Source organism: Clarias gariepinus, chromosome 24 (genome assembly GCF_024256425.1).
Source record: "Clarias gariepinus isolate MV-2021 ecotype Netherlands chromosome 24, CGAR_prim_01v2, whole genome shotgun sequence".
Classification (NCBI taxonomy): domain Eukaryota; kingdom Metazoa; phylum Chordata; class Actinopteri; order Siluriformes; family Clariidae; genus Clarias; species Clarias gariepinus.
The window spans coordinates 21,015,899-21,040,002 of record NC_071123.1 but is presented as its reverse complement, the minus strand read 5'-3'; the positions used below and the strand labels follow the sequence as shown (position 1 = coordinate 21,040,002).

At 41.5% G+C, this 24,104-nt stretch overlaps 1 protein-coding gene and 1 long non-coding RNA gene across 2 annotated transcripts; one reads left to right on the top strand and one right to left on the bottom strand.

The window, feature by feature from the left end:
• The first annotated feature begins 1,136 nt into the window (after positions 1 to 1,136).
• LOC128512022 (trichohyalin-like) lies at positions 1,137 to 23,067 on the top strand. The gene is made up of 4 exons (XM_053485124.1): positions 1,137 to 1,163; positions 6,402 to 6,462; positions 7,783 to 9,825; positions 20,894 to 23,067. The coding sequence occupies exons 2-4, from the start codon at positions 6,432 to 6,434 to the stop codon at positions 22,156 to 22,158; spliced, it is 3,339 nt and encodes a 1,112-aa protein (XP_053341099.1). The 5' UTR covers positions 1,137 to 1,163; positions 6,402 to 6,431; the 3' UTR covers positions 22,159 to 23,067.
• On the bottom strand, positions 17,092 to 18,852 carry LOC128512127 (uncharacterized). Its single transcript, XR_008356254.1, has 3 exons — positions 18,817 to 18,852; positions 18,010 to 18,064; positions 17,092 to 17,382 (listed from the first exon to the last, which is right to left on the bottom strand). It is a non-coding gene; the product is annotated as an uncharacterized LOC128512127 (long non-coding RNA).
• Positions 23,068 to 24,104: the final 1,037 nt, after the last annotated feature.

Genomic DNA, 24,104 nt, shown 5'->3' with positions numbered 1-24,104 from the left:
TGCCCTGCCAACATGTGTCACCGCTGTTTCTGAAGTGGTTGTGGATTCTCTGGGCATGTGCACGCTTCGCCTCTCTAATGGCCCGGTACAGTTTGGCCCTTGCTGTTCTTAGGGCCACCTTATCCCCCGTTCTGAAGGCAGGGTCTCAGGTCCTCAGAAGTGTGTGCACCTCTGCAGTAATCCACGGTTACTGGTTGGGTCATAAGATGTTGCTCTTGGAGACAGTGACATCATCGGTGCACTTGTTGATGTAGCTGGTCACTGATGACGTGTACTCCTCCAAGTCGGTGAAGTCGCCGTAAGTCGCAGCCTCCCTTAACATGTTCCAGTCAGTGTTCTCGAAGTCCTGAAGAGCAGAAATGGCTCCTGCTGGCCAGGCTTTCACCTGCCTCAGAAAAGGTTTTGAACACCTGACGAATGGTCTGTATGCTGGAATTAGCATAACAGAGATGTGGACTGAGTAGCCGAGGTGGGGACGGGGCTCGGCCCAATATACGCCAGGGATATTTGTGTAAACAAGTGTGTTTGTATTAACAAGTGGCTTTCTGATAGGCACACCGCTATTTAGTCCCAATCTGTGAAGTCTGTGATTTCTATTGTCATTTTTGTGAGGACTGACTTCTCCAATTGTTTTATATCTGATCATGATTCATGATTTTTCTTTTTTTTTTTTTCAGATAACATTTATTTAATAAAGTTGACAGTTCTGCCCTGTTCATTTAGGGTTTAATAATCTGTTACTGTATATACAGTAGTGCTTAACATTTCCAGCAAATTAAATGTTTTCTGTCATAATAATTTTACTTTAGAATTTTCCTTTTATTTACCTTTAGAGAGAGAAGTAGGTTAAAGATAGTTCACTGGATAATAACACATGAAACAGAATATAAAAAGATATAATGGAGTGATTTTATAAATTGGTTACTTAAAGAGTTAATGTAAAAAAAAGACATTCTTTTTCCAACAACGGAAAAAGTAGACAAACGAAGAGACAAACTAGCCAGTAAAGTATTTATCGTGAACAGCTACAGAATGTTTATCTAATATTATATAATACAGAAAATTTTACAAAAAATTATCAAAGCATTTTTTGAAATCTCAACAAGCTTCCTTTGTACTGTGTACTGTCAGATCATCAAGAAAAAGACATCTGGGTTTGTCAGGTGAGTTAACTTTCTTAAGCTATTAAAAATTTACAAATCTCCTACTGACACAGTTATGATTGTTCTTTGATGCGCTTCTCACATTTGCTGTTATAGCAACATGTCCGTAAGCTTGAACCTGCTCTGTAGCAGGTTTATTTCATGTAAACAGGATTTAGGCTGCCGTCCTGGCGGGTTATGATTGGTTGAAATGGCGAGGTCTATTGTGTGTGTATATATATATATATATATATATATACACACACAATAATCGCTATCGATATATAATCGCTATTAAATATTATATTAGAACATAAATTCATAGGTTCATTATTATCAAATATGATATTACTATTATAATAAACCCTAGGCACGAGACAGCAGTCAAGACTATTAATAGAAATTTGTGTATAATATTTATTTTGTAGCACATTTATTTTTTAGAGATTTGTCATAAATATGCAAATAAATATTTATACTATATAATAAAAAAATAAATATTTTTTATAATGAAAAATTGGACAAAACTAATTTTATTATAAAATAAACAATATAAAAGTATATATGTTGTATTTAAAAAATATATATTTCTATTTTTCCATATACAACATATTTATTGTGGCATAGGCGGTGCGGCGGCTGACGACCATCATGCCTTGCGAGGGGTTTCTATGTGTTCCCCTGTTGGGGAAGGTTGTTTGGGTTGGTGGCTTCGGCCACGTTGTGTGTGTGTGGGTGTGTGACCTGTTAAATGTCCTGCAATTCATGCTATAAACTGTGCTTGCAAAATAAAGTACTCCCGGGCATTGCATTGGGCAGCAATAAGGCTCACTCGTCTCTCCAACATCCTTTCCGGTGGTAAAACGCTACATTTGGTGTCAGAAGTGGGATGAAGAGTAACGAGTTTGAGCGGACTCTCGAGGACCTACGGAGGATCCAAGTAGGCCGGCGAGTAGCAGAGCAGCTAAGGAGGAAGAAAGAACATCTTCCTGACAGAGCCAGCGCGAGCAAAGTGGAGCGATCAAAGCGGAGCGGTGAGATGAGGATTCCGACACTGGATCTTGATGCGGAAGCAGATTCTGGAACGGATTCATCAAGAGTTCTAGGACTGGAGCAAGCTACAGCTCCGTGCGCCGTCAGCCGACGAGGCGAGCTGGAGCTGCGCCTTCCCTTCTATAACGGCGCCGTCGAACCCTACGCATTCTTCGCGCAGGTAGAGCTAGCCGCTGACTTTGCGGGCTGGTCCCCGGCGAAAACCGCCATCAGAGTAGCACTCTCACTGAAGGGTGACGCGCTCCGGGTGCTGAAAGACCTCAGGGACGATAAGCGGAAGGATTGGTCAAAGCTAAGGGAGTCGCTCCACTTCCAGTTCGGCGCGGGTGACCGTGAAGAGGCAGTGTGCGAGGAGCTGGCAGTCCATGAGGGTCCCGGGGCTATCCAGAATTCGAGCACGAAAAGCAGGAAGAGCTAGATCGTCACGCATTTCTCAAGGGTTATGGCAATTTTGGCGCATGCCTTTTGGCCTATGTATCTTTCTGGCTATCCAGCGGGCGAATTTGCGAATGATTGTATTTTGGGGTTGGACATTTTGGAAGGATGGGGTGCAGTGCTGGATTTGAGTAACAGAACTCTGCGTGGTAACTTCTGGTTAGCCAGGTTGCTAGTACCCAAACCACAGCCAGACGTGTTAGTTGCGCACACCCGGGAGGGCGGAACTTTCGGTGGTCGCGCCAGGTAAACATCCGGTAGCAGACCAAACGGGTATACTTTGCGAGCTTCTGCAGCGTAGCAGCGCGGGGTTGAGTCAAACACAGACCGACTCTTTGAAGTCGTTCCTTCACGAATTTGCGGATATTTTCGGGGTAGATGAGCACGAGTGCATCCATACCAACCTGGTGCAGCACACGATAGATACGGGAAACGCAGCTCCTGTTTGGCTACATCCGAGGCGCCTTCCATTAGCTAAATGAGCTATCGCCGAACAGAAGCTGCATGAGATGGCCGACTTGGGCGTCATTGAGCCAGCGTCCAGACTGTGGTCTTCACCGGTTGTGCTCAGGCGTAAAAAGGATTATCGGTTAAACTAGGTGACGCGAAAGGATTCTTATCCGTTGCCGCGGATTGATAATGCGCTGGGACATGTTGCGGGCTCGGCTTGGTTTAGCTCACTGGATCTGTGTAGCGGGTACTGGCAGGTAGAGCTTGCCCCGGAAGCATGACCTAAAACCGCGTTCTCGATCGGGCAAGTGTTATGGCAATTTTGGCGCATGCCTTTAGGCCTATGTAACGCTCCAGCTACTTTTGAACGGTTGATGGAGAAAGTTCTGGCAGCTATTCCTCGCAACTGTTGTGTAGTCTACCTGGACGATTTATTGGTGCACGGGAAAGATTTTGAGGGCGCGCTAGCTTTAAAACATTTTCGTGTGTACTTATACGGGCAAACCTTTCTGCTGCGGACCGATCACGCTTTGCTAGTTTGGCTGCTCAGTTTTAAAGAGCCCGAGGGGCAGTTAGCGCGTTGGCTTGAGCGGTTACAAGACTATAGCTTCACCATTCAACACAAAGCGGGAAAATTACACGCTAACACCGACGCTTTATCCCGCCGTCCATACAGCAAAGCATGTTGTCGATACTGTGAGCGGGTTGAAGAGCGCGTGTGCGGTTGCGACTTGGAACACTCCCCGAAACCATCGGTCCAGAACATTCCCCCCGCACAGTCACCATCACCTGTAGTCGTTTCGCCTGTGCCACAGCTGGACCATGATCAGCTGATTGCCAAGCAGGAGAAGGATCCGGTTCTGCATAGGGTGCTGGGTTGGGTAAAAGCGGGAGTGAGACCAGATTACACCGCAGTTGCTCATCTAGGGCTAGAGATAAAAGCTCCTTAATCCCAGTTTACTTACCTAGCGTTGCACGAGGGGTTACTTTACCGCCGCTGGGAACGGCCGTGCGAAGCGGGCGAATGCTTTTGGCTACTGGTACCAAGGGGTTTGCGGACATGTGTACTGGGTTTAGTTCATGGACATTCCGGTTTGGGACACTTGCGTTTGCGCGCTCGATAGCGAACTCTTTGTTCACAGATGCGACCTCTGCACGGCAAAGAAGGGCCCTACCCAGCGCTCGCGGGCACCGCTGCAGGAATTCCGATCGCAGTAACTGTTATGTGCTGGTAGTCATGGATTACTTCACGAAATGGCCGGAGGCTTTTGCTGTGCCTGACCAAAGTGCTTTCACCACGGCTCGAGTGCTGGTGAATGAGGTTTTCAGCCGATTCGGCGCTTCGGAGCAGTTACACAGCGATCAGGGGTGAAATTTCGAGGCGGAAGTGTTTGCGGCAGTGTGCGAGCGCCTTGGGGTGAAAAAGACTCGTACGACGCCCCATCATTCTCAGAGTGACGGCCTTGTGGAACGTTTTAACCGGACTCTTACTGCACAACTCGCAGTGCTTACCAGCGATCGGCAAAAGGATTGGGACAAACATTTGCCTCTCGTGCTCTGGGCATACCGCACAGCAGTGCAGGAGTCATCACAGCTGACGCCAGCTGCCTTAATGTTCGGCCGCGAGCTGCACACTACCGTGGACCTTGTGTTTGGACCACATCCTTAACCGGATTTACCCACAAAGCCTGGATTGGATTATTTTTGTTCATTAAAAGACAAACTGTTCCGTGTTCACGAGTTGGCGCAAAAACACTTGGCAGACGCCAATGATTTTCTTTTCATTTATTAAAATAAGATGCCTCTTCTAAAATCAGGCCAATCTCAAATGCCTGTCGATGTGATTCCACACCGACAGAGGCCGCTCCTACTTTAGTTGATTGACACTAAAGTTTTAGCAAAGACCCGTCCGGAGTGAGAAGAAGCTGTCGGCCATTGTTTTTCGCCGCTGGAGCAAAATGTCGCCTAAGCGAGTGTGGTGTACAGTTGTTGGGTGTAATAGCGAACACAGCAGTCATCATTCACTACCGACATCTTATTCTTTGCTTTATAGTCTTGCTCCCTACCAGCCGCACGCTGGCGAAACCTTGAACTCTGCGGAGGCCGGACCGCCTCAGGACAATGTTTGCGCTCCTCCTTCCCCTGCAAAAGGACTCCGGCGTTCACAGCGTCAGCGCCGACCACCTTCACGCCTCCAAGACTGAGAGTCATGGTGACCGGGGACGGCCCCAGCTCAGGTGGGGCAGTGTGGCGTAGGCGGGGCGGCGGCTGACGACCATCATGCCTTGCGGGGGGGTTTCCATGTGTTCACCCTGTTGGGGAAGGTTGTTTGGGTTGGTGGCTTTGGCCATGTTTTGTGTATGTGGGTGTGTGACCTGACCTGTTAAATGTGCTGCAATTCATGCTATATGCTGTGCTTGCAAAATAAAGTACTCCCAGCCATTGCATTGGGCAGCAATAAAGCTCACTCATCTCTCCAACATCCTTTCCGGCGGTAAAACTCTACATTATTTTTATATTGCTTATTTTATTTTATTGTCTCATGTAATTTGTAATTTGTAAACCATTAACCTATGAATTTATGTTCTAATATAATATTTGATAGCAATTATGTGGGGGGGGGGGTCCATGGTAGGGGGCATTTCAGCGCATAACACGTTTTACAAAAAAAAATTGAGCTCGTTCTTTTTCGCTTCGTCAACCAATCAAAGGGGTTGTGATCAGTGTTTCTACTGTCGATGCATATCGCCTTTTAAACCAACGCACAAACGCGCAATAATTCTGAACAACTCAATCCAGCTATACTAATCATTAACAACAGGTCAGCTCGAAGAACCAACTTCAGCCAGATCGAAATTAGCACAATGATCTCATCTTAGATGTATCAGTTCATCTCGGATGTGTCAAGCGACGTACGAAGAACGGACCCCAGAACAAGCAGTGACAACAACAGACACAAGACAATGACTGAAACACAGACTTTAAACAGACAGACTACTTAAACTGAACATGGTGCAGCTGATTATAATTAACATCATGTTAGTGATGTGCAATGAATACTGGGAACTAAAGAAACATGAACATGAAAGTCCCACAGAATACACAGGACAGGAACATACAGGGAAAACATGACCCTTAACAATTTTCTGTGATTACTGGTGTCATAATTATTGCTATTATTATTGCTATGATTGTAAACACTGTGTTAATATATTAACAAAATAAATCATAAAGCGAAATAAATTTAGACCTTGACCTATATTGAAGTCCATCTGCAAAGGCATAAAACCTTCACACCTTGATTTATTCTTTTCTTCACAGAGAGACAGAAAATGGACAGAAGATGAGAGAATGAAAATGAAGAGCTCTGCTCTACAGACTGGTGAGTGTGGAAGGAGCTACAAAAGTAAACACACCTGATCATGTGTTGTACAGTAAAGTGTTCAATAGTGAGATCTCCAGTAAGCATCTGAAACTCACAGCTCTCCACATTTTTTATTATAGACATTATTTAAATATTTTAGAGAGTTTAATAAAAAAATATATACTTACTGTTTATTTTAATATCTGTTACTATATTAGTCTAAGTCACATGTGTTGACTTACATAAGGCATTGGGTCCAATATATATTGTAATCAATTATGCCGATTACATAAATATGTCAGTTTTAGTGTCGGGGCATCGAATTGTTTAAATTTGTTGTCAATATTTCCAGAACATTTTGGAAAATAACTTTAATAATAAGTTATAAAAAAATAACTTTTCATTCCCCCAAATTTTAATCTCGTCATCCAGCATGTGGTAAATCGTTAAAGAAACATCTTAATAAAATGGCTCACATCCACACACACACACACACACACACACACAACATGAGCATTTAAAAAAAAAAAAAACACTCTGGCTCTCTAACCTCAAAAACGACAAGGCCAAAGCCTGAGCATGTATTACAAGATGTACAAGATACTCCAGAGCAGGTGCTAACGGCTAGTCTGGGGAACATTATCCGGGGAACTGGCGAATTGTAATCAGTTTATATATTTGTGCATAGTCTTGTAAAACTAACTTAAGAGACATAAGGTTTGAAATGGCTGTTTCCTGTTAAAATAGAAACAAGGAGACAAAGCTGTTTACAAGATTTTTTTTTTTTCCAATTTAAATTTTGTCATTGGGTGTGCACCACACATGGCCGCTGGTCTTTTTAATACTATCACCAAATTAACTGTGAAAAATAAACAAGAAAATAGAACTAATAAATAAATAGTCTTATTTCATGAGCCGTCAAATAATGCTTACAGTATGTGACCTTGATGGAATTTGAGTTTGACATGCTTCCTTGAAGCATACTGTATTTTATACAGCCATTAAATAAATAAATAAATAAATAAATCCTTTAAAGCGATGAGAGGTGAAAGAGGTCAGAGAGGGAATTACAATTCAAAGAAGAAATAAATGTATTTACTGTTATGCATTGGAAATATTTAGCCAGTTTAGTGTTATCTGAACTACATTTACATCACTAGTTTTATTGTAATAAAATAGTATCTGTCTCGCATTATTAATTACATTATTCATTTTTATTTTCATGTTCAATAATTATGAATTGTAAATTTGCTTTTGGTCATATCAAGCAGTCGTTCTGTAACTGGTCACTTGTTATAATCACATTAATAATTTACTCTCCTGCTTAATATCTTTAAGAACGAGATGGAGCATTAAAATCACTGCAGCATAAAGACAGACAGCTGGAGGATTATAAAACACAAATAGAGCTTAAAGATATAGAACTGGGTAAGAGAGTAAAAATCATTGAGGAGAAAGATGCACAACTGAAAGATACAAGTACAACACTAGAGAAGACGAGTAAAGAGCTAGAGAAGAGAGACAGAGCTCTACATGAGAGAGATCAACAACTGAAACTGAAAGACACACAGATACAGGACACACAAATACAAGTGGAGAAAAAGGACAACAGACTTATGGAGAAGGAGAAAGAATTAAATGAGAAAAATGAAGAGCTGAAGATTCTAAAAGAACATTTAGAGACTAATGAGAAGACTCTTTCTGAGAGAGACGCAGTGTTAATGGAAACAAATAATAAACTTCAACATGCTACTCAACAAGTTAAAGAGAAAATCTCACAACTGGAGAATATGAACAAACTGCTGAGTGAGAAAGAAACACAGCTAAAGAACACAGATAAAGAGCTGGAAACCAGTAAAAACAAACTGGAGACACTGGGACGGGAGCTGCAGAATGAGAAGAGACAACTAGATGACATGATGATCATACTGGAGCAACAGAAAACTGAGTTAGCAGAAAAAAACAAACAGCTTAGAGAGAGAGAGAGACTTCTAACTGAAAGAGAGACACAGCTAATGGAGAGAGAGAAACAGCTTCAGGAGAAAGACAAATGTCTGATAGAAAATCAACAAATGCTTCAGATGAAGGACAAGACACTGAAAGAGAAGGACATACAGCTCAGAGAGGTGAATGAAGAACTGGGAAAAACAAAGAGGACATTAGAGGAGAATCAGACACAGCTGAAAGACAAAGAGAGACAACTGGAGAGTGTGATAAATGAACTAGAATCCAGTAAAATCAAACTAATAAAACAAGACAAACAGCTTCAGGAGAAAGACAGACTTCTAGAGGAGAAAACAAAGCAGATGCAGGAACAGAATAATCAGCAGCTAAAACTAAAAAATACACAGATACAGGAGACACAAATACAAGTGGAGAAAAGGGAGAACAGACTTGTGGAGAAGGAGAAAGATATAAATGAGAAAAATGAAGAGCTGAAGATTCTAAAAGAACGTTTAGAGACTAATGAGAAGACTCTTTCTGAGAGAGACGCAGTGTTAATGGAAACTAATAATAAACTTCAACATGCTGCTGAACAAGTTAAAGAGAAAATCTCACAACTGGAGAATATTAACAAACTGCTGAGTGAGAAAGAAACACAGCTGAAGAACACAGATAAAGAGCTGGAAACCAGTAAAAACAAACTGGAGACACTGGGACAACAGCTGCAGGATGAGAAGAGACAACTACAGGAGATGATGATCGTACTGGAGCAACAGAAAACTGAGTTAACAGAAAAAAACAAACAGCTTGAAGGTACAGAGAGACGTCTAACTGAGAGAGAATCACAGCTAATGGAGAGAGACAAACAGCTTCAGGAGAAAGACAGACTTGTAGATAAAAGTACTGAAGCATTTCAGATGAATAATAAAACACTGGAAGAGAAGGACACACTGCTCAAAGAGGTGAAAGAAGAATTAGCAAAAGCAAATACGCTGTTAGAAAAGAATCAAACAAAGTTTAACAACAAAGAAAGACAACTGGAGGACATGATCAAAATTCTGGAGAATAGTACAAATAATCTGATGGAGAAAGACAAACTTCTAACAGAATATACACAAATGATTCAGATGAAGGACAAGACACTGGAAGAGAAGGACACACTGTTCAGAGAGGTGAAAGAAGAACTGGGGAAAACAAATAGGACACTATTGTTATTAGAGGAGAATCAGATACAGTTGAAGGACAAAGAGAGACTACTGGAAAGTATGATGAATGAACTAGAATGCAGTAAAAACAAACTAACTGAACGAGACAAACAGCTTCAGGAGAAAGACAGACTTCTAGAGATGAAAACAAAGCAGCTGCAGGAACAGACAGATCCAGAATCATCAGCCCCCATCAGGAGAAGAAACAGCAAGGAAGAGTTACATCCAAATAGTAAGTAATTTGTTACTTTATGTAATTAAAATAGGTTATTTAGTTCAAATTCAAATGCCAGTACTTCAACCAGTGAATCTATGGTCAATAAATCATGCACTAAAAAAATTATTATATAATTAATTATAATAATTATAATTATTAATTATTATAATTTAAAAAATTGCTTCAATTTGTTACAAGCAATTTTTTACTTTCTCTCAAATCAAATGTTATAATTTTGTTTAAGGTTTAACTTTGATTAAATATTAATATATTTTTTAAGTTTCCCCAAAGCAAAAATAAATTCATTCATCCAAATCAAAAACAAAAGTTGTTACAATGCCTTAGGCCAGTAAAACAAATTTTTCGACTTTGTAACAACTTGATTTTCACTTTAGAGAAAATTTTAAGTACACTAAAAAAAATATACTTTCTATCAACTTCAACTTCAGCTTCAATTTGTTACAAGTAATTTTTTTACTTTCTCTCAAATCAAATGTTATGATATTGTGGCGTGGGCGGGGTTTCGACTGGCAACCATCATGCTTTGCGGGAGGGGTTGCTTTGTGTTCACCCTGTTGGGGAAAGGTGTTTGGGTTAGTGGCTTCGGCTATGTTGTGTGTGTGTGTTAGGTGTGTGTGTTCTATGGAATGTTGATTTTTGCTGAGGCCAAGTTGAATGTGGTTCCTGCTATACAGTGCTGTGTCTAATAAAATACTCCCAGCCATTTGCATTAGGCAGCAAGGAAGCTCACTCGTTTCTTCTTAGCAGTTAGAAATGCTACAATATTATTTAAGGTTTAATTTGTATTAAATATAAATATATTTTTTAAGTTTCCCATAAGCAAAATAAATTAATCCATCCAAATTAGAAACAAAAGTTCTAACAACTTGATTATATCACTTTAGAAAAAGTGAAACTTAAAATTTAACATTATATTTACATTTTTAAAGTTACGTTTATAAATGAAGACAATGAACAAACAAGTTCTCCTCCAAAAAACATTTATTACCATCCTTGAAACCATACATTACCTTTTTTTTTTGTTGTACTATTAAATTATTTCTCCAATTAAAAAACAGAAAAATTTGCTAACCATGTGAAAATCTGACAAATGTTTGACAAATAAAGTGACCAAAATGTAATACTTTAATGTCAATCTAGAATATGTTCCCTAAATATTTTCTGCAGGCCACAAAAGTGTGTTTGAGCATACTGTATTAGTGCATAGATGAGGCCAAACAATATGGAACATTCATGTGCGACTGATGTAAACTCAATACGTCACAATCCCGATTTCCTGAGGACAAACAGGGCCATCGTGCACCTCTCAAGTTCTGCCTGAGCTTTATCTTTCTGAACAACCTAATAAGAGATAGAACATTTGTTAGACAAGTTGCTCTATTTGGCAGAACAGTGTCTGATATATGCATGTAATAATCACTTACTGTAATACTTCCTGTGTTTAATAATTATTGATTAACAATATTGAAATTAACCACGTAAATAAATATATATATATATATACACTCACCTAAAGGATTATTAGGAACACCTGTTCAATTTCTCATTAATGCAATTATCTAATCAACCAATCATATGGCAGTTGCTTTAATGCATTTAGGGGTGTGGTCCTGGTCAAGACAATTTCCTGAACTTTAAACTGAATGTCAGAATGTCATGAACTAACCTGGAGTGAACAGAAGACTTAGCGATTAGCGGTTAGCCCCTTGTAGCGTGGATGGTAAACCCAAACGCGGAAGCTAGCAAATAGGCAGGATAGCCACGCAAATTCGTCTAAGGGCTCTCTCAGAAGGAGAGCACGGGAAGAACACAAATTTAATTCGCGCCCTATAAACACACACTCGAATCAGAAAGTAAACCCAAGAAAGTGAGTACTCACGAAATGGCAGACGGATGATTTGAACCGACATGGGTGAAACTCAATGACTGAGCAATGTGAAGCGCCATCTTGTTCCCTTTTATGCTTCCTGTTTCGGAGCGGGTGTGTGTGACAGTACCCCCCCGGCCTGGACCGACTCCTAACAGTCCTGGGGTGGAGGATACCCGACGATGGTAGTCCCTGATAAGCTCAGGGTCGAGGATAAACCGGGCCGGAATCCAAGATCGCTCTTCGGGACCGTAGCCTTCCCAGTCGACCAGGTACTGGGGGCCTCGGCCCCTAGGTTGCGAATCAAGGATCCGGCGTATGGTGTAGGCAGGGCCACCGTCAATGATTCGGGGAGGAGGAGCAGGGGGGGAGGGTGGAATCATGGGAGAAGTGGTAAAGGGTTTCAACTGAGAGGTGTGGAATACCGGATGGATTAGGAGCGCCGCAGGCAGCTGGAGCCGGTAGGTGACGGGATTGATCCGGAGGGTGATGCGATAGGGGCCGATAAATCTGGGTGAAAGTTTCCTAGTCTCTGTATGGAGGTGAAGATTCTTAGTTGACAACCATACCTTGTCACCTACATTGTACAGTCGACGGCGTACAGGAGGGTGTCTGTTGGGTTGACAGTATGTCAACCTCCGGTTCCTGGTGTTCGAACATGGGAGGTTGGAAACTGTGGCATACTTCAAATGGGCTTAGGTTAGTGGCTAATGAGGTGTGGAGGTTAAGCGATAGTTCTGCCCAGATGAGGTAGCGGGCCCAGGAGCGCTGGCGATTGGTGATGAAACATCTCAGGTAGCGCTCCAGTTGTTGGTTGGTCCGCTCCGTCTGACCGTTGGTCTGGGGGTGATACCCAGAGCATAGACTGCAGGTAGAATCGATCAGACGGCAGAAGGCCTTCCAGAACCGGGCAGTGAACTGGGGCCCCCTGTCCAAGACAATGTATTTCGGGAACCCATGCCAGGGGACTACGTGTTCTAATATCAGCTCAGCTGTTCTTTTGGCTGATGGGAGTCCGGCGAGAGCCACCAGGTGCACGACCTTGGAGAACCGATCGACGATGGTCAGGATGGTGTCTTTCCCTCTGAGACCGGCAGGCCCCTGATGAAGTCGACGGCTATGTGTGTCCAGGGCCGGCGCGGGACGAGTAGTGGTTGGAGTTCCCCTGGCGTTGGCTGGTTGTTGTCCTTGGCCCTGGCACACACAGGGCACGCCTGGAGGAACTCGCCGACGTCCTTCTTCATTGATGGCCACCAGAAGGCGCACAAATGAATTAGATGGTGCGACGAGTGCCCGGGTGTCCGGAGAGTGCCCCCACTGAAGAACCTCAACTCGCATGGGGTGTGGCACGTAGAGTCGTCAAGGTGGCACACCTGCCGGTTCGGTCTCCCCAGCCTGCGACTGGCGAACTCTCGTCTCTAAATCCCAGTGGAGTGGTGCGATGATTTTTGATGCAGGGAGGACAGGCGCGGGGTCATGTTGTCGGGAGAGGGTGTCTGCCTTGGTGTTCTTGGACCCCAGGCGGTAGGAAAGATGGAAATTGTAATGTTTCAAAAATAATGCCCACCGCGCCTGCCTGGGGTTGAGTTGTTTCATGTTCCGGATAGTAATGAGGTTCTGGTGGTCGGTCCAGACGATGAACGGTTCCCTGACGCCCTGGAGCCAGTGACGCCATTCCTCCAAAGCTCACTTTATGGCCAACAGCTCGCGGTCCCCTACCTCGTATCGCTGCTGAGTGAGGTCAAATTGTTTGGAGAAGAAACTACATGGGTGTAGTTTCTGGTCTGGACCTCGTTGGGAGAGGACGGCCCTGGCGCCCACATCTGAGGCATCCACCTCCACAACGAAAGGTTGGTTTGCATCTGGGTGAAGAAGGATTGGTGCGGTTGTGAATCGATGACACAGTTCGTGGAAGGCGGAGATGGCGGCAGGACTAAGGGTGAAATGATGGGATGATGGGCGAGTCAGGGTGGTTAGGGGTGCTGCAACTGTACTGTAGTCCCTGATAAAGCGACGGTAGAACCCGAGAAACCGTTTAAGCTGCTTGAGGGTCTTGGGTAGGGGCCAATGACGCACAGCTTCCAGTTTCTCCGGGTCCATGGCCACATCCTGGGGCGAGATGACAAAACCCAGGAACGTGGAGCACTCGTGAAAGGCGCACTTCTCCAACTTACAGTACAGTTGATGGACGAGCAATCTCTTTAGGACCGCCCTGACATGTTGGACATGTTCTTCAACTGTGCGTGAATAAATCAGTATATCGTCTAGATAAACAAACACCCACTGCCCTAGCATGTCTCGGAGGACATCATTGATGAATTGTTGGAAGGCAGCGGGTGCATTGCAGAGACCGAAGGGAATAACCAAACTCTCGTAGTGTCCTGTAGATGTAATGAAAGCCGTCTTCCACTCATCACCCTCCCTGATGCGCACCAAGTTGTAGGCGCTCCGAAGGTCCAACTTAGTAAAAATGGTGGCACCAGAGAGGGCGTTCAGGGCTGAGTTAGTAAGAGGCAAAGGGTGTCGATTCTTTATGGTGATGTTGTTGAGCCCCCGATAGTCGACACACAGACGAAGTTCACCGCCTTTTTTTTTACAAAGAAGAACCCCGCGGCGGCGGGTGAGGAGGGCCGGATAGTGCCTTGACAAAGGGCGTTAGCTACATACTCCTCCATCGCCTGCGTCTCTGTGGTGATAGGGAGTAAAGGTGGCCGCGGGGGGGAACGGCACCCGGCTGAAGGTCTATCGGCAGGTCGTAGGGGTGATGAGGAGGTAGGTGTGTGGCACGCTTCTTACAAAACACTTCAGCCAGGTCCCGATATGCGGTGGGGATGGCGTTGGTGTCGACGTCGGGGGCCTCGGACTCCCTAGAACACGTCCCAGCCGGTGCCCGTAGACAGAGTTCGGTGCAGGTCGGCCCCCACTGTAATATCCTGTTCTGTGTCCAGGAGATGAGAAGGTCGTGTTGAAGGAGCCACGGATGTCCAAGGATGATGAGAGGTGATAAAATGGAGGTGAGGTGAAACTGGATTTGTTCTTGATGCTGGTCGATGAGGAGGGTGATGGGATGAGTCTGAGCCGTAATGGGGCTGGAGGAGAGGGGGTGACCGTCTACAGACGTAATACGAACAGGCTGGGAAAACGCCTCGATTTTTACCCCCAATTCTTTGGCATAGGTAGAGTCAATGAAGTTACCTGCGGCACCAGAATTAATGAACACAGTACTTCGGACCCGTTTGTGACCAAGTTGGAGGTGTACCTGGACCGTGAGATGAGAGACGCTGGATGTCGTGGCAGAGAGGTGAAGATGGCCTGGCGAGCTGCTCCCATCGCTCCCCGGGCCTGGGCGTTTCCCGGGCGACAAGGACATATGGGCCTGTGGTGCTCAGCTGACCCGAAATACGCACAGAGCCCCTCTCTGAAGCGTTGTTCTCGTTCTGCGGCGGTCAGGGAGGCACGTCCTAGTTGCATGGGGTTCCCGGCTCCGGTGTTAACCACGGCAGGAGGTTGAGAACCGGTGTGTTCAGATGTGATGGAAGTGGCTGGGTTCGATGGTCGTGGAGTGGTAGAGGCGAAGGTGGGTGCTGGCGGCAGGGTTCTCGGGGCTGGCTTCGGACTTGGTCGATCCAGAGAGCGATCCTGAATCAGCCCCTCCAGCGGTCTCAGGAAGTTCTCGCCCGGCTAGTTCATCTTTGATCCTAGAGGCCAGTCCCTCGTAGTAGGATGTCCGGAGCGCGGCTTCTCCCCAGGTGGTCTGGACGGCGAGGGTGCGGAAATCAGCTGTATAGCGGCTCACGGATGATCCTCCCTGCCGCAGGTGGTACAACTTGGTGTCGGTCTCCACCTCGCTCCACTTTCGCGACCGTACTACTTCCGGGTCCTAGTGCCGGTCGCGGAGCGGGTGTGTGTGACACAGAATTGAAAAGAAAGGTGATTTAAGCAATTTTGAGTGTAGCATGGTTGCTGGTGCCAGACGGGCCGGTCTGAGTATTTCACAATCTGCTCAGTTACTGGGATTTTCACGCACAACCATTTCTAGGGCTTACAAAGAATGGGGATAAAAGGGGAAAAACATCCAGTATGCAGCAGTCCTTTAGGCAAAAATGCCTTGTTGATGCTAGAGGTCAGAGGATAATGGGCCCACTGATTCAAGCTGATAAAAGAGCAACTTTGACTGAAATAACCACTCGTTACAACTGAGGTACGCAGCAAAGCATTTGTAAAGCCACAACACACACAACCTTGAGGCAGATGGGCTACAACAGCAAAAGACCCCACCAGGTACCACTCATCTCCACTACAAAAAAAGAGGCTACAATTTGCACAAGCTCACCAAAATTGGACAGTTAAAGACTGGAAAAATGTTGCCTGGTCTGATGAGTCTCGATTTCTGTTGAGACATTCAAATGGTAGAGTCAGAATTAGGCGTAAACAGAATGAGAACATGGATCCATCATGCCTTGTTACCACTGTGCAGGCTGGTGGTGGTGGTTTAATGGTGTGGGGGATGTTTTCTTGGCACACTTTACACTGAAAAAAATAACTTGTAAGATTTACTTAATAAAATCCTCGTAACAATTTGCACACATAGATTTTAAGTAAATTTTATTGCTCCAATATTAAGTAAAACTCACCCGTAATTGTCAGGTAAAATCTACTTAACAATTAAATTAACAATCAAAGAAATTAGGTAAAAGTTACATAATTATATTTAATGCACAAGTTAGATTTATTTAAAATAATCAAGTAAAGTTAATTTATTGTTGTATCAGCAGGAACCTTGATTGTATGAAATTATTAAGTAAATCTTACTATCATTTTGTTTTGTGAGATTTTCCCTTACTTAGTTTTATTAATTTATATTACTCCCCATAATAATGTACACATTGCTAATTTATGTTTTGCAAAGAAACTTAAGTAATTATTTCATCTATATCTTTCATAAATCACACAACTAAAATATAATTAAACAGTTTATTCACCAACATTACCAAATATTTTTGACATTCACAGTCTAGATACAGGTTGTCTTTTTAATAAAAGTGTATTCAGCTAAATTTTGCATCCATAGGAACAACTGCACGACACCAGGGCCTGAAATACTTGTTTTAAACAAAATTGTGTAAAATAATAATAATAATAATAAATAAATAAAATACAGCATTCGTTTAGAAATAAAATACAGCAGAAAATACATTAAACAAACTGTAGAATAAACTTTAAAACTTAATAGCCCTCTGTAGCAGTGAAGTTGCATCATTCAAATCAGCACTCTGGACACTTAAAAGTATGCCATTGAAACCTTAACGCATTAAAACATTTTAAGCTGAACATGTAAACACTGAACATGTACTGTAAATACAAGTAGTCAAGCCATATCAAATGTTTTAAGATGATAACTTTATCTTTAAAGCTTGCACTTTTGGTGATAGCTTAATCCCACCAAGTTCTAAAAAAACTTTCTGAAATAGCTCAAATGTGTAGCGCAGTGCTCGGGGGTCTGCAAGTTTAATGGCATAAATTATTCCCATAAGCAGTGCACATGCCTTTGCAGTATTGCCACATTCTTGCAAAATTTCCTTTCCTTTAAGGATTATGGATACACCAACCGGTTCTTCCCCTTCGACAGCACGGACAACAAGGATTTTAAGAATGTGCAAACTGGCATCACTTCGTCTGTCCTCCTGCATAAAATTTACAAGTAAATAAAAAAAAATATTATTTTGAGAAACAAAAAAATCTGAATTGCTTCAATCACCTGTGATGACTTCATTATCACAGAGAAAAAAAAAATAATAAAAATGATTGATAATAAAAAATGACCATCACTTCATATACTTCAGATTGTTTAACTTGGGTTAAATTGCTTTAGCAATAATCTTGCATCAGTAAAACATTCTAAAACATGGCATGAGATGGCTATACTCCATAGATTACTCTGCACCTTTACAGTGTCAGGAAATCCTATGATGAATGCTGAGTTTGTATTTAAAGGGTTAGTCCAAACATGAAAATTCTTTCAATCATTACTCAGATTTATGTATTCATTTGCATTTGGTATAAGCTTCTGTCAAATGAAACAAACATTATATTCAAGGTACAAGTTTTTATTTATAACTTGTAATTTACAATTATTTGCTTTTCCTGGGAATCAAACCCATGACCTTGTCATTGGTAGCACCATGCTCTACTGTTTAAGCTAGATATACTGGTCATCACTAAGCAGGAAATGTCCACCCCTTCATCTACCTTTATCTTGTAGTGAATTTAACATTTTAAATTGTATAATTAATAAGTAAACAATGCTTTACCAGGCAATCATCAGAGATCCTCTTCAGATTCACGTCTCATCTCTACGCTTTGTTTCTGTGAAAATATTTACATTGTATCATTACATAATCTTTTATTAGTACAACCACATTTAGCCATTTCTTCATCTTTTGTAAGTTTGCCTTTATGCAAAGTAAATTACAAAAGAGAAAGGCATCAAGCACCTCAAGCAGTGCTACTAACACAAAGTTTCTGACATTGTTAGAAAAATACAAGATAGAATATTGAGGGATTAAGGAAAAAGTGAGAAGCAAGAATCATGTGTGGAAAGATGAAGCATGCAAGGTCACAGGATGACTCGACTTCTTTTTCTTGTCTGCAATGCGATTTGGACAAATTAGAGCTTCTGTCAATACTGTATGAACATATGTACAGGTTCTTTACAGTTGAAATTTAACTTGTAACTTATTAATAAAATTTGGATTCAGAAAAAAACGTTTATTGCTAGTGCTCTTTTACCATTTAATGCTTTAACACACCTGACTCAGTTTGTTCAGAAAGGACATCTAACTGGCGAGCCCCTGAACACGAGGGGTGGGGGTAAGAAACACGCATCTCAGTTTATTAATCCGCGCGCTCGGTTCGTTATTATTTTATTTATTTATTTTACCACAGGACTCCTGGGGGGCTCCGTACGTTCAGGTTTTTACTCAAAAAAACGGCGTTTTGTGAATCTCCACACTATTAAAAACTGAAATATTGCTAATTGTACGTCCTAATATTAAGATGAACATTAATTGGGGGTCATAAAAGTGAGAATCACATCCAAAACAGAAAGGTAAACTTACCTCGAACACGCCAAACTCCAGCTCCAGCCACGCCGTGCGGTACCTCCGTGATGATCCCCAACCGACTGATCCACAGCGCGGGTACAGCATCTCCAAACAGGCATGCGCGGTTTAATTTGAAATTTAAACTAAACTTAAAAAGTAAAATTTACTTAATATTATTAGGTTTATGTGCAGTGACTATAAAACATTTAAATGTTACAAGTAAATACATAATAATATTTAACTCTTTCCACTCAGTTAATTTATTACATGAATTTAATGTGTAGGTATTTAAACTTTTACTTAGAAAATTCTAGCTCTCCTTGAAATTTATTTTTACAATGTAAAAATTATGATGGTTAATTTAATATATTTTACCACACCAAAAAGTCATTTTTTTCAGTGGGCACCTTGGTGCCAATTGGGCATTGTTTAAATGCCATGGGCTACCTGAGCATTGTTTCTGACCATGTCCATCCCTTTACGACCATCATGTACCCATTCTCTGATGGCTACTTCCAGCAGGATAATCCACCATGTCACAAAGCTGGAATCATTTTAAATTGGTTTCTTAAACATGACAATCAGTTCACTGTACTAAAATGGCTCCCACAGTCACCAGATCTCAACCCAATAAAGCATCTTTGGGATGTGGTAGAACGGGAGCTTTGTGCCCTGGATGTGCATACCACAAATCTCCATCAACTGTAAGATGCTATCCTATCAATATGGGCCAACATTTCTAAAGAACGCTTTCAGCACCTTGTTGAATCAATGCCACGTAGAATTAGGGCAATTCTAAAGTCGAAAAGTGGTCAAACACCATATTAGTATGGTGTTCCTAATAATTCTTTAAGTAAGTGTGTGTATATATATATATATATATATATATATATATATATATATAAAATGTACTGTTTTTGTGTTTTATTTCCCATTTTTTTTAATTTACATGGTTAATTTTAAACGGTCGACTTGTGGACTGTTGTACTTCTACTTGTAGTAACGTTAAATCAACGTGTCAAATTGCTGGCAGTGTTTATATACTGATAACGTTATATAGTTTTAGCGATATTACATTACTTAGACGTTAGCAAGTCCAGAAGGTCTTAAGCATTAACTATAAGTACACTAACAGCACTCACTTCAAATTGGCTTGTTCTATGTTTAGGTCACTTTCCTATTAATTTTTACATCTTTAACCAACATTACTTAAATATAATTCATTTCATGTTATTCGGCACAGCCGACAGCGTTGGTGTTTTTGAAAATAACCGCGTTAGTTCACTAATGCTACTGTAGGTAATATAGGTGTTTTTAGCTAGTAAACACGGACACAAAACTCAATAGGTAGCTAGCAAACACAGGCGCAAAACTAAATCTACAAAGTAGTTGTTCCTGACATAAGTCATAAATTACATCAAGGAATAGTTACATTTAACATAGAAATGACATGAGTTTGCTTTTTTTACCTGTTGTTTTCTTTGAAAAACTACAGTATGGCCGCCAGCAGAACATGATTCAGTCCGTAATAATACTACGTCATAAGGTCAAGTGACACGGCAAACTTTTGGTTTGAAGCAGATTACATTTAAGTTTAACCAGGTGCTGTGATGTTTGCTTTTAAGCAAAGCAAAAATATTAGTTTCGTATAGGAAATTAAAAATTTACATCAGATTAATGTAGAAACATACTTTGTATCAATGACACAGCAGTTTCACTTTTTTCAGTGTGTATACTATATAAATATAGTGATAGTTAATGGTGCAACTATTTAGCAACTGTAAGAAGTGTAATTTAAACCGTGAAAGTGGTTAATTATAGTGTATAAAACATTACTTTAATGATATCTTTACCATTACAAAATTGCTTTATTTCCAGCTCCACACATATATTAATGTTAAAAGCAACTCTTTATGTTGTGTCTATGCTTATGTGTTGTGGTATTTAAACTTGAGTTAGTTAAATGATGTAGCCTTTTCAGATTTCATCATTAATGTTCAGACAGGTCACCACCATACTCCAGAGAACAATATAATCACTACAATGCAGTAAGTGATTCTGTATAAAATTATTGATTCTTGTTCATTTTTAGTGGGTGCAGAATCGTCTAGTCTACATTCTCCAGTGTCGGTTCCTGTAGCAGAACTGAGGCTGGTGCTGCTGGGAAGGACAGGGTCTGGGAAGAGTGCAACAGGAAACACCATCCTGAGCAGAGAGGAAAGAAACCAGGCTGCTACATCTACAGCTACATCTACTTCCACCCAGCAGAGTGAGAACACACAGGGGGAGGTGGCCGGGAGGAAGGTGACTGTGGTGGACACTCCTGACTGGTTCTCTCCTGGACTCTCTCTGGAGAAGCTGAGACAGGACGTTGAACTCTGTGTCCAGAAGTCTGCTCCAGGACCCCATGCCTTCCTCCTGGTCATACCTGTAAAACAGCCTACAGGAGAGGAGAGAGGGATGATGGAGAAGATAGAGGAGACTTTTGGAGAGAGATTTTGGAAAAACACCATGATCATATTCAGTGTTACTGATGAACTTCAGAAGAAAAACATTGAGGAGTTTATCCCATCAGGAGACCAGGAGGTCCAGAGACTAGTGGAGAAATGTGGGAACAGGTTTCACTGTCTTAACATTAAGGAGAGTGGAGATGGTTCTCAGGTCTCAGAGCTGCTAGAGAAGATAGAGAAGATGGTGGAAGGAAACAGAGAAAAATTCTACAGCAGTGAGATCTACCTGGAGACAGAATCTCAGATTAGAGCAATGGAGACTACGATCCTGAAGAAAAGAGAAGAACAAATAATGAGAGAAGGAATGGAGTTAAAGGAAAAAATAGAAAAGGAGGTGCAGCAATCATTGACAAATATAGAGGGAGTGATCCAGGAGCATGAAGGAGACATCATACAACTGAATGAGCGAACAACTGAACTGGAGAGAAAGATGAAAGAAGAAAGAGATGAAGAGAAAAGGAAAGAACTTGAGAGGGAGCTGAGACAAGAGGTAGAGCGAAGGACAGAAATGGAAGAAAAGGTGGAGAAACTGAAAGAAAAGAAAGAGAGGGAGAGGAAAGAGATGGAGGAGAGGCACCAACAGGAGATAGAGAAAATTAGGGAGGTGTATAAAGGAGAGGTCAGAATGGAGACAGAGAGAAACCTCATGAAGATCATCCTGATTGAACTCCAGAGAAACATTTTGGCCTCAAAAACAGAGATGCAGGAAGAGGTTAGCAGACAGATGAAGGAGAAGAACAGAGAGCTGGAGACTCTTAAACAGAAACTTTCAGAGTCTGAGAGAGAAGCTGTAACAAAAAAGGCACAGAAGAAAGGGTTTAAAAAATTAAGAGATTTTTTTCACTAAGTAACAGTTTACAGTATAAAGCCCCAGACACTCACCTAGTCAGAAATGAACTATTCCAGCCAAGGATTGTGGATATGGCTGGACTGGGTCAAAAGATTAATTGATTACAATACCTTTCTGTCCTCATCCATTACTTACTCCCTGCTCTTCTACATCTGCCTGATAATGTTGCACAAAATGAAGTAAAGGCACCTGCAGTAGCCCCTGCAGCCAAAATATCTGACATTTTTTGCACATTTTTCCCAGATTTTCTTCCTAATTTAGTCAGTTCCAATTCCCACCCATCGCCAAGGGGCTCCCACAACAAGACCACTAATTAATCTAATTGGGCCGAAAACTATTACGTATTTCCTCCAAACCACATGACGCAAGCCAACTGCATATTTTCGAACTGCTCACTCATGCACTGTTGGGAGCAGAGTAACAAACCCGGAGGATAGTGCTATCCATTCCTTGCTTGTGTGAACTCACAGACGCCCATGATTGGCTATAGAGCAATGATTGATGAGAGAGCGCTAAGTGCCTCCCATCCCAACCTGCTGAGAGAGCTAAGTTAATCAACTCTCTGCAGGCCTTTAACTGCAGGAGACTACAGCATCACCCAGGAATCTAACTGCGATCTCCGGAAAATAGGGCGAGCACTTTACCACTACGCCATTTGAGGACCTTGAGCATAAGGGTAATTACATATGCTAATAAGCTAACAAACTGTTGTTTTATGTTAAGAAAATGGCCTAACCAGTGTTTATAATTTTTTTTTATTAACATGAATTAACCAATTGTCTAGAAGTGTGTATCATGGACACATACAAGTTGCTAAGCTAAATAAAAATTATGAACTAGTTACTGCTAGTTTCTTGCCATGCAGGACAATTTCTTAATGTTGTGAGTAAGATAAGTTTGGACTTTTTCAAACTGACAAAATCATATTTTGCCTCAAGATATTTCATGCTTTTCATACTATACTTTCATACTTATGCTTTATTATAATTGATAATACATTTTATGATTCTTATAATTATTATTATTTTTAATATAGCAGCACATTTATGCTTATTTATCCCTTTATTGTTGCATTTCATGCTGTGTTACATTCTCAAAACACACTAGTTAGGGCTATACTGTAACTTTACAAAATCTAGACATTATGTAACAATGCAGGTCGAGTGAGCCGTGCATAAACTGTTCAGAACGGGCTGATCCACGGGCTGCGTGTTTATATAAAGGGTCCTGATACCTCGGCACTTTGTGTGATCGTTAGGTAGCACTGTTAAAGGTATCAGGGCAAGGTATAAGGGCATAACCCCCGAGAGGATCGTAAGTTTTTGCTTTAGTTTCCAGATCCCCGTCCGTTCTCTTGTATTTAAATGATTATCTATTGCCCAGACTTCTGTGGTCAGAAATAAGGGGTAACATAACCTGCATAAATCATAGCGTATTGATGTAAACCTAATTAAGAATCTCCACGTGATTCAGTTGCTTTCTTTCAGCATCAATTAAGCAATTCTGTTGTGCCAACTAAATTTACTTGAGTTGGATCAACTTAATTTACAACTTAAATATTTGTGAACCAACCCTATTCATTAATGTTGAATAAACCTTAAAATATGTTAGTTTAACAGTGTTAAATTATATTGGATGCAGCTGTAGTAAATAAGTTAAATGAACCTACTAAATTAATTTGACTGAACCTAAGAACATGAAGTTGGACCAACAAAATTGCTTAATGCTGAAAAAAAGCCATTAAATCACATGGAAATTCTTTCCATGATTTAATTAAGTTCAAAAAAGTTTTTTTTTTTGAGTCCACATATTCCTAGCTCTGCAATTCTAACTGACAGTTTTATTATGTAGACTTTTTAGTAACACACACAGAGTTAATACAATTTTTCTACCACATATCCCTCCTTTTTTCCTTAAGTGCAAACTTAAATATAAAATTTTAA